Source organism: Lacerta agilis, chromosome 4 (genome assembly GCF_009819535.1).
Source record: "Lacerta agilis isolate rLacAgi1 chromosome 4, rLacAgi1.pri, whole genome shotgun sequence".
In the NCBI taxonomy this organism is placed as follows: Eukaryota; Metazoa; Chordata; class Lepidosauria; order Squamata; family Lacertidae; genus Lacerta; species Lacerta agilis.
The window spans coordinates 17,799,595-17,810,390 of NC_046315.1; the positions used below are offsets into that span (position 1 = coordinate 17,799,595).

General features: G+C 44.5%; 1 protein-coding gene across 1 annotated transcript in view; it reads left to right on the top strand.

Moving 5' to 3' along the window:
• Nucleotides 1-10,554, top strand: part of ARHGAP42 (Rho GTPase activating protein 42) — a 145,913-nt gene extending 135,359 nt beyond the window's left edge. The window contains exons 18-24 of the mRNA XM_033146164.1: nucleotides 1,945-2,104; nucleotides 2,752-2,896; nucleotides 4,234-4,614; nucleotides 6,220-6,376; nucleotides 6,483-6,545; nucleotides 9,579-9,658; nucleotides 10,181-10,554. Of these exons, the coding sequence (XP_033002055.1) occupies nucleotides 1,945-2,104; nucleotides 2,752-2,896; nucleotides 4,234-4,614; nucleotides 6,220-6,376; nucleotides 6,483-6,545; nucleotides 9,579-9,658; nucleotides 10,181-10,269 (1,075 nt within the window). The 3' untranslated portion in view covers nucleotides 10,270-10,554. The remainder of the gene's footprint in view (nucleotides 1-1,944; nucleotides 2,105-2,751; nucleotides 2,897-4,233; nucleotides 4,615-6,219; nucleotides 6,377-6,482; nucleotides 6,546-9,578; nucleotides 9,659-10,180) is intronic.
• The last annotated feature ends 242 nt before the right edge of the window (nucleotides 10,555-10,796 follow it).

The window sequence follows — 10,796 nt, forward strand, 5'->3', positions numbered from 1 at the left end:
AATCCTGCCGAGTGAAGGATTTACAATGCGCACCCATAGCCTGTGGTTCATCCTGCTTATCGCATATCCAAATAAACAAGCAACATTTTCACAGGCTTCATTCTAAATGAAGCGTTGAACCCTGCCATCTGGAATGAAAATGGTCTGATTTATGTACACGTAGGATTGTTAATGCCCGTTGAATGGCATGGTCCGTTCACCAATATGTCTGCCTCGCTACATAATGAAATGAGAACCTGCGTAGCATTAAAAATCGACTAGGTGTTCCTAACCATAGATCAACTCTAACCTTTGTGTCACTGGGAGCTCTTTTAAAGTGATGCCCACCAAATTTGCTCTCTGTGTACATTTTTCAAGAAACCTCCATGGCCCAGACAGTAGATTACTGTTGCCATCTGCTGATGGGATCATCCCCCAAGTCAACCCTGCATTTTTCACATGGCAGTTGCTGAAAATGCCCTCTCTTGGAATGAAATGTGTGCTGTGACACACTCTGGTGGTGCATTTTGGGGGGTAAAGGCCTTGCTGAAATTGGCTAAGCTGCTATGTGGTCATGAGTAACCTTTAAATTTTATTATTTAAACCCCACTCATCTGACTGGATTTCCCCAGCCACTCTGGGCGGCTTATTACAGCATATATAAAAACATAATAATACATTAAAAAACATCCCAACACAGGGCTGCCTTCAGATGTCTTCTAAAAGCTGTGTAGTTCTTTATCTCCTTGACATCTGAAGGGGCCAGGGCGTTCCACAGGGCGGGCGCCACTACCGAGAAGGCCCTCAAGGCCTGGTTCCCTGTAACTTCGCTTCTCGCAGTGAGGGAACCATCAGAAGACCGTCGACGGAGGGAATGAAACTGAGAAGTCAAAATGACCAGGGGGCTGGAACAACTCCCTGGAAACGGATGAGTCTGAATGTTGGGAGATTTAGAACAGACAAAAGGAAGTACTTTGTCATACAGAATCCAACTTCTGTGAGGGAAATGAGAAGTCAGTGTGGCTTGCAGTGCAGGGAATCCCATTCATACGCCCTAAGATATAATGAGTTGTATAGGCTTCTGAAAGCCGAGAGTACATAGGTCCTAGGAGATGCTGTCATAGCCGTCAACTTTTCCCTTTTCTTGCGAGGAATCCTATTTGGAATAAGGGAATTTCCCTTAAAAAAACGGGAAAAGTTGACAGTTATGGCTGCTGTGTGGGGAGCACAATACAGAAAGCGGTTGTTTAGGATATATTTATCATAAAGTGGTTTGAATGAACCAACCCAGTCTATGGCATGAGGCTTTTAGCCCCAGTAGCTTTTGCAGAAAGATTCAGATTGGTGTACTTTGGTTTCTGCTGCATTTATTTGTTGTCCTTTCTAGAAAAGAAGAAAAGAAAAGAAAAGCTGCGAGCAAATGTACCTTCAAATGAAAAATGCATCTTGCTTGGTTTCTGCCTCAGTTAGGGAAAAAGTTCACAACTGAAGTGACTTGTTTTAAAATTCAAGAGAAATAATGCTTGTTATAGTAATAATTAATAATTATTATTATTTATTATTTATACCCCACCCACCTGGCTGGGTTTCCCCAGCCACTCTGAGCGGCTCCCAACAGAATATTAATGAAAAACATGCTAAAACATCAAACATTAAAAACCTCCCTAAACAGGGTTGCCTTCAGATATAGCACGAGTTGGTTGCAGAAATGCATTGAAACTTGTGGCCTTTCTTAAAATATGCTGGGCACAACCGGTAAAAATATTTTTGGACTTCTTGCAGTCAGCTTTCTTTTCCATGAGGGGAAACATTTCCATCATTCTGACATTTCCACCGTGTCAAAATTATAAGCCTGATAGAAAGAACAAACAATAACCCTGCACTTCCGCTGCACCTCTTCTTCGAACAGAAAGTTAATGGGTGATGATTAACTTCCTCCTTTTTTTTAAATTGTTTTGTTTTCAGGGTGTCACTACATAGTCAGCAAAATCTCATGACCATCTCCAACCTTGGAGTTATCTTTGGGCCCACACTGATGAGAGCCCAGGAGGAAACCGTGGCTGCAATGATGAACATCAAGTTTCAGAATATTGTGGTTGAGATTCTCATCGAGCATTACGACAAGGTAGAACGCTGGGATCTTGTAAAACTTCTTGAAAGGCACAGACTTTAAAAATAAATAAATCCAAAAGCAGAAACGCCATATAACCTTGAACCTCACCATTGCTGCTCCATAGCCTAACCTACATCCCGTTCATGTTTGATAATGGCAAGAGCAGCTGCTTCTTCCTTGATTCTTTTGCTAGTTTGCGGTAGATCCTGCAATCATCTTCTGAGGTCCAGAGGATGGCAGCACAAGAATGGGCCTTTTCTGTGGTGGCACCCCGTTTGTGGAATGCTCTCCCCGGGGAGGCTCGCCTGGCGTCTTCATTACGTATCTTTAGGTGTCAGGCGAAAACATTCCTCTTCTACCAGACTTTGACTGATTAAACAGCCTGTTACCTTTTAAATGTGTCGAGGGGGGGGTGCTTTTTTTGGTATTATGTATTTTGTGTTTTCATGTTGTAAACCTCCCTGTGCTCTTCGGATGAAGGGTGGTGTATCAGTTGTTGTTGTTGTAGTAGTAGTAGTAGTAGTAGTAGTAATAAGTAATTGTTGTTGTTGCTGCTGCTGCTGCAAAATCGCAGCATTAGGCTGGCCGTTGTCTCTTGACCTAAATGAAATATAGCTGCTCCTAAAAGATTCTCAGTTATCTTTGCTTTTAACTGACAGATATTCCACACAGCCCCAGACCCCAACATCCCTCTTCCGCAGCCTCAGTCCCGGTCGGGCTCAAGAAGGACGAGAGCAATCTGCCTTTCCACAGGCACTCGCAAACCAAAAGGGCGATATACCCCATGCCTGGCAGACCCAGACAGTAAGTGCATCTTACTCCACTAGCACGTTCTCACTTACTGAAGTTGGCAGTTAATAGATGGTAGCAGTTGTTTTGCTCTGAGCATAAAGGGGTGCTACTCTACAGAGCATTCTGTGTGTGTGTGTGTGTGTGTGTGTATGTGTGCGTGCGTGTGTGTGCGTGTGTGTGTGTGTGTGTGTGTGTGCGTGCATGCAGAGGCAAATCTTGCACTATCCCCTGAAAGGTTCCAAGCTTTCGCTGTGTGTTTCATTTCTCTATTCTGCGCCCTGCCCCGCCCTGGCCCAAGCAAGACCATCTTGATGTGCTAAGGCAGAGTGGAATTTGTTTAGTTCGAAAGGCAGGTAGAGTTATCCCCATTTGTTCGCCCTCTGCACCAAGGAAATCCACCAAGGAAAATCAGTTCCCATTCTGTGCCATCCCATCAGCAGGGAGATGCATGATTGGTTGCAGAGCACAGTCTTTAGGACAAGAGGGTGCTGGATCCCTGCTCAAAATAAACTGGTCTGGTCTGGGTCATTGCCTGAGCGAAAGACTGTGTGGGAGCTCATGTATCCTGCCTTGAGCTCCAGGATGGAAGTAAGGCTGGGTGTTAATGGAGTAGATTTATGAAGTGGTGTCACTGTGCATTTTAGAGGCGTCGATGGAACGATTTCTGCATACCTGGCAGAGGAACTGCAAGTGTTTATTGCTCAACATTGGCATTGCATTCCAGTGCCTTCATTTCTGGTGGGATTGAGATCAGGGCTTATGGCACTTCTATGTCTGGAAGGCTATAAAGATAGTTTTAGCTCCTAACGTCATCCAAATTCTGCTCAAAGAAAGCCTGGCATCTGCAACCTATGTTAAGTAAGGGTGCAAACCTGCACGTATTTTCTTAGTTGGCAAATTCTGCTTCCTCTAATCACAAAGGGACAGGGTTACTAAGCTTGATCAGAATGCTGAAGTTCTACCTCCTGACCAGTGGGGGAGCCACACCAAGGGAGGCTTCGCCCAGTGTGGCCCATGCATTAAAAACCCATCTTCATAACAAGAACAGAACTATTGGAAAAACTCAAGTCTTGATGAAGACTGGCACTCTCCATTTAGGCCAAGACTGGGCAGCCTGTGGTCCTTCATTTGTCGTTGGACTCCAGAACCCATAATCCCTGATTGTTGGCCAACTTGGTTGAGGCTGATGAGGTTGGAGACCCAACATCTGGAGGGCCACAGATTGCCCACCCCTGATTTAGACCCTGCCAATGAGCAAGTAGTGTTGCCCTCCTGCCCACAAGAAGGCATAATTGCACCCTGATAAACATCATCTGTTTTTCCACCTCCCCAACCTTTCCACCTTACAGCTGATTCCTACAGTAGCAGCCCAGACAGCACCCCGATGGGCAGCATAGAATCTCTTTCATCTCACTCATCAGAACAAAACAGCACCACAAAACCTCCATCTTCTCAGCCCAGGGATAAAGCCGGAGGAGTTCCATGGATTGCTTCGTCCCCATCATCCAACGGACAGAAAAATTCAGGCCTTTGGACACCGAGTCCTGAATCTTCCTCAAAGGAGGACACAGCAAAAACAGACATGGAGTCTGACTGCCATAGTGTTACTTCTGTCACCGGTCCAGAGACCGTGACTCCACCAATAGACCTGACCAAAAGAGGAATATATAGTCTCTCCGGATTGAAACGGTCAGCAGCTTCCTCTATTCGGTCAATCCCTTCTGCCGAAGGTGAGCCCTGTGTGTTGTGTGTTGCCTTACAGTTAATAAGGAAGATTTTGGGTTGTATCCAAAGTAGCATGAACCTTTGATCACTGCAAGGATTTGTACTTGAGTGGCAGAACATTCTCTCTTCTCTCCTGCCGCCACTTCCATCTGTTCTGGGGGTTCCCCCCCCCATCCTCTGGAGCACATTTGAGGGGGGGAAGGGAGTGGGGGAGAGGTCCCATTGCAGAAGCGAAAATCCTTGCACTGCATCAGTTGGATACCACCTGGTATATTTAACATTATGTGGAAAGAAACAAATGAAGGATATAAAATGAAACTGGTGATGCTCCTTTTAAAAAACAACAACAGCCCATAAGGATGTTTTTCTCCATTGAATTTTGGCTGACTAGGCAAATTGGCAGAGCACCAATAAACCAGTCATAAAAAGTTAAATAAATAAAGGGCGTTTGCAGCTATTTGGGCCAAGTGTCAGGCATGTTTTGAAAATTCCTCATAAGGACAGAATCGTTGAAGAACAAATCATCACAATATTGTTTGCAATAATTGCACATTTCTGTGTTAAACTTCTGTGTTTATAATATATCTAAATTGACGTTGGCTATAATGATTATTTATCTGTTGCTGTAAGTTTAGATAATTAGAAAGAAGGCAAAAAAATTACCCCACCAAAGCTTACTCAAACAGAAAATTCCAGGTCAACAAAACCTGAGGTGTCAGTAGTTTCTTCACTGTTTATGAGTCATGTCTGGATTTTAAGCTAACCGATCCTGGAAACCTTGGCGAGCGCATGGTCTTGAGAAACATCTTTTATCATTTCCAGTGATTGCATTACAGAGCCTACCTCTCATCTCACCAGTGATAAAGATCAGGCTGTTTCGTTATAGTGTAGGCTTGTTTCTGTATATTGCAGAAGGTTTCCTCAGGGAAACTTCTCAATCAGCATTAGCAATACATGGTGCATATGCAGCAAGGGCAAATTGCAGAGGCTTGGTCTCTGCTGCAAAGTCCAGGGAGGTAGATCTTTAATTTATTTTTTGCAAGGTAGAAGCAAGAAGAAGGTTAATCTTTTTTCTTACCATAGGAGCCTTATACCAAGTCAAACCATTGGCCCATCGAGCTCTGCATTGTCAACACGGACTGGCAGCAGCTCTGCAGGGTTTCAGGCAGGAGTCTCAGCCCTGCCAGGGATTGAATCTGGGACATTCTACATTCAGGGGAGATGCTCTGCCACTGAGCTTTCCATTACAACTGCCTCTCAGCTTGCTCTCTTCCACTGCATGTGGCAAACAGGCGATTGGAACAAACCAACAGGGAGGTTAAGCACCACCCTGAGCGAAACAGTCAGTAGAGCACGAGCCTCTTAATCCTAGGGTCATGGGTTCGAGCCCCACGTTGCGCCAAAGATCCTTGCATTGCTTGAGGTTGGACTAGATGACCCTTGGTGTTCCTTCCAACTCTACGATTCTATGATTCTAATGCCAGTCGCCCACCTCCTCGTGGTCTTGCAGTGAGGTGGTGGCGAAACGGGTTCTTGTTTTCTTGCCAGATGCTCAATAATGGGTTTTTTAATATGCTTCCGATCATTTTGTGTGACGCTGTTTTACTCAGGTAACAAAAGCTGCAGCGGTTCGGTACAGAGCTTAACTTCTCTGGACGCAAAAGAGACGCCCAAAGCCCCAGCAAACCCAGACCTGCCTCCCAAAATGTGCAGGAGACTGCGGCTCGATACCGCATCAAGTAACGGCTACCAGAGACCGGGATCTGTGTAAGTCATTCCAGAGGGTTGTGGTGCATGTTTGCGTGCAGGCATTTGGATCCTCGGGTTGTTCGGAAGGGCGTGTGTAAACCAGAAATGATTTTGTATGTTCCAGGGTAGCAGCCAAGGCCCAGCTGTTTGAAAGTGGTTGCTCACTTAAGCAGGCTCCCTCAGGAAGGTAAGTCACACTTCACAATTCCTTCTTCAATATTCAGTGTATATATACATGGTTTTATTATCATGCTCTCGTTTCTACCATGCAATCATGAAGGCCCAAAACTTTATTAAAAAAAAGAAGCGAATCTAAGATTCTACCTAGTGATAGGAAAGAGATTGTAACTGGGAGGATTCAGCGCCCACACCTTGGGAACTCCCTTCCTATTGACATTGGACAGGTGCCTTCCCTGTTCAATTTTCAGTGCCTGCTTTTGGTTTAGGCTAGCCTATCCAGACTTGATGCTTTTGAATTATGGTGCTGGAGGAGACTCTTGAGAGTCCCATGGACTGCAAGAAGATCAAACCTATCCATTCTCAAAGAAATCAGCCCTGAGTGCTCACTAGAAGGACAGATCCTGAAGTTGAGGCTCCAGTACTTTGGCCACCTCATGAGAAGAGAAGACTCCCTAGAAAAGACCCTGATGTTGGGAAAGATGGAGGGCACAAGGAGAAGGGGACGACAGAGGATGAGATGGTTGGACAGTGTTCTCGAAGCTACTAACATGAGTTTGGCCAAACTGCGAGAGGCAGTGAAGGATAGGCGTGCCTGGCGTGCTCTGGTCCATGGGGTCATGAAGAGTCGGACACGACTGAACGACTGAACAACAACAACAACAAATCCAGACTTGCAGAATGCTGACATGTGGTTTTTAGCTTATATTTTTGACGGTTCTAAGTTGCAGCGGGGTGGGAGTTACAGATAAATTCATGGCTTTATTCTTTTTGTAAACCACTCTGAAGCTTGCTCGATTGTTTGTTTACAATCAAGCGGCATATAAATTTTATGAAATAAAGAAACTTAAAAGTTGGGAAAGCCTCCCTTCGTTTGAAGCGGAACTCAGGCTTGCTCCGATTTGGGCTTGTCCTCAACCCTTCCCTTTGAAAAGGGAGAGGGTTAAACGGTGCTCGAAAGAAATCAGTACAGATAGGAGAGACCAAGAGGGTGTATTGCTGACTTTAACAGAATCTTCTCTGTTCTTCGTTATGCTTCATTAGGAATATCCATCCGTGGGTTGGCTGATTGATTATAAGGATTGTAATACCGCACTTTGGTTATGTTACTGGGCTATTTACAAAAGGAATAAAATAATTAAAATGTAAACAAAATAGGGTTCGACCCACAAAATCTAACTATAACAAGTAGAAAGGCCAGACTCAGGAAACCACCTGCTTCTTAAAAATAGAGGTGCCTTTATATAACTGCCTTATCTTATTCCAGAGAAATGAGGAGCGAATGTTACTTTCACACCCTCTCTTCCTGGCTGCATCAAAAGCAGGGGGGGGGCGGGTTTTACTGCAAAAAGATAGCATCTCACCTTCACAAATGCACACAATGAGACCTTTTGTTAGCACATCAGAGCTCCTTAGGCTGTTAATAGTTAAAGGTGGGTAATTAGCAGTCGGGAGCAAATCGCATTTAGGTCCACAGGCTTGGGAGATGGGAAAGAGCAGGCGAAACAGTTGGCTGCAGAGCAAGCCAAGGATAACAAAAAACACCATTTGCTAGATGGTAGATGAACTGGCTGCAGTCAGAATGCCAAGTCCCGGTTTGCACAAACCACCAAGCTGTATTTTGCATTCCAGGTGTACATGTGAACTTACCAAGTCACTCTTCTTGATGAAGTGTCTGAGGGAAAATTCAGCGCTGATTAGGAAGGAGCTCAGGTTGAAGTCTGGGCTTTCCCTGGGCTGCATGCAGGAAGCACCCGGAAGACAATGGGCTAACTCCCAGCACTGTCAAGGATAAATAGAGAGACATGATTTAAATTGTATTAGCAGTGAACTCCTGAGGCTCCCCCCCCCCTTTCCCTCCCTGCCTTGCCTTTTCACTTCTCCTAAATGATATCGAGCGCCAGAACAACTTAGCCACAATAAGGAAACTTTGCCCTTGGTGTGATTATTTTCCACCTACCCACTTCGACTCTCTGGCACCCTATCTGCATAACCTAGCAATTCTAAAATATAGACGCGCTTTTACTCTCGCAAGATTGAACGTTTTGCCCTCGGTTGTACCTGAGGGACGATTCCAACAGATTCCACATGAAAAACGCTTATGTCCCTGTGGAGATGGCAGTACCAAATCGGTGGCGCATGCCCTTCTGGTTTGCACTCTTTACAAAGACTTGAGGAATGAGATTATCACCCCTCTTTTATTGTCCATTCTGGGTCACCCAGCCACTGCCACAGTGTCCTTTCTCTTGGCAGATCAAGATGAGCAGGTGACAGCAAAGGTTGCAAGGTTTTTAGCTGGGGCAATTAGAATAAGATCCACTATTTGACTAGTGATTCAAAGCCCTAAAACGTATTTTATATAATTGACTTTTTTATTTTTATTCTTTGTAAATCATATTGTTGTTTTATTGTGATGGCTGATGGCTGGCACATATAAAGATTCATTCATTCATTCTCTGCTAGGGCAGTTTCTAGCTCCCTTCTGCCTTTCTCATTTGCATGCCAACCTTCCGTGCCGCCATCTTGAATAGATTACCTGGTTGCAGGGCTGTCTTATAAGCCGCCAGGCCCAAGTACTGTTTAGCACTGTCGCTATAGGTACAAACTGCACACACATCCTACATTTAAAACACATTTCCCTCCACCACCCCAAAAATCCTGGGAACTCTAGTTTAAGGCTGCTGGGAACTGCAGCTCTCTGAGGGGTAATGACAGTTCCAATGATTCTTTGATAGCGGGGATGTGCTTCAAATTTGTTTTTAATGTGTGGTGTGTACACAGATTCAGGTAGGTAGCCATGTTGCTCTGACACAGTCGAAATAAATAATTTTTTTTATAAAATTGTCCAGTAGCAGCTTAGAGACCAACTAAGTTTGTTCTGGGTATAAGCTTTTGTGTGCATGTACACTTTTTCAGAGTGCCCAACTTTTTTCGTCTCTCACCTCTCAATCAATGGCTACTTCATTGACTGCTACCAGCAGCGTTCACAGTGTGAATGTTTCTGTTTCTGTAGCAACATAAACCATGCTTGTTTGTTTTTCAGGCAAGCCAAAGCCATGTATTCCTGCAAGGCCGAGCACAGTCATGAACTCTCCTTCCCTCAGGGAGCCATATTTTCCAATGGTAAGACTTCTCTCGTTGTTGTTGTTGTTGTTGTTGTTGTTGTTGTTGTTGTTGTTGTTGTTGTTGTTGTTGTCATAGCAGAAACAACAGAGAGCCCTATGGTGCACCATACAGTTAAAGCACTATGCCACCTCTTTAAACAGTCATGGCTTCCCCCCAAAGAATTGTGGGAGCAGAGAGTTGTTTAAGAGAACCCCCTATTCCCCTCCCAGAGTTACAATTCCCAGAGAAGAGCGGTTGTTAAGTCTGCTAACCCACTCCGGAAACTCTGTCAGGGGAATTAGGAGTCTCAGAACCCATAAGGAACTACAACTCCCAGGATTCTTTGGGGGAAGTTCGAAGTGGTATCTTTGTGTGAATGTGGCCTGACAAATTTGTTAGCTTCTAAGGTGTCACAAGACAGACTTAACGCTTCTCCCCTTTCAGATTAGATGCCATGTGTGTTGTTGTGCGTCGCGGTCGTCATTATGTATTCACAAGAGAGTACTGAGGTTCCTTCTCTTTCTATTTTCTTCTTGACAGTGTATCCATCTGTGGAACCAGGATGGCTCAAAGCGACGTATGAAGGCAAAACAGGACTTGTTCCAGAGAATTACGTTGTCTTTCTCTAGTAATAGTTAGCAGACAGCAGCATCTTCATGGTATCCATGGCAACAAGCAATAAGCACTGTGATTTTTATATATATATATATTTAATCTGACACAGATACGGGGGTCTGCCAGTGAGCCCTGTGTGTGGTGGATTTCCTTTGACTTCTGCAGCCACAGACAATGTAGCTCCTTATAAACGGAACAGACCTGATGCAAATAGTCAACAGGGTTTGTTTTCGGATGTTTGAAATTGAACATGGTACTCTCTTGGTCATCTGCTGCTGACAACCAGAAATTCATTTTATTTTTAAGGCAAATCGATAGCAGCCAAAAAAAATAAGGAGCTGTTGTTGCTTGGGAAAGCTCTGACTTACCCCCACCCCCCAGCAACTAAGCATTCGATTCTCAATCGGTCCCGGCCATTTCAAACAAGTCTTTGATTTACTATATTATTTAAACTTTCAATAAAAGTCCGCGGAGATCACAATTTGCAGATGCAATGCATGTCATTTATAGGGCTCCAAAGGCAATTAGTTGGAGCACCAGT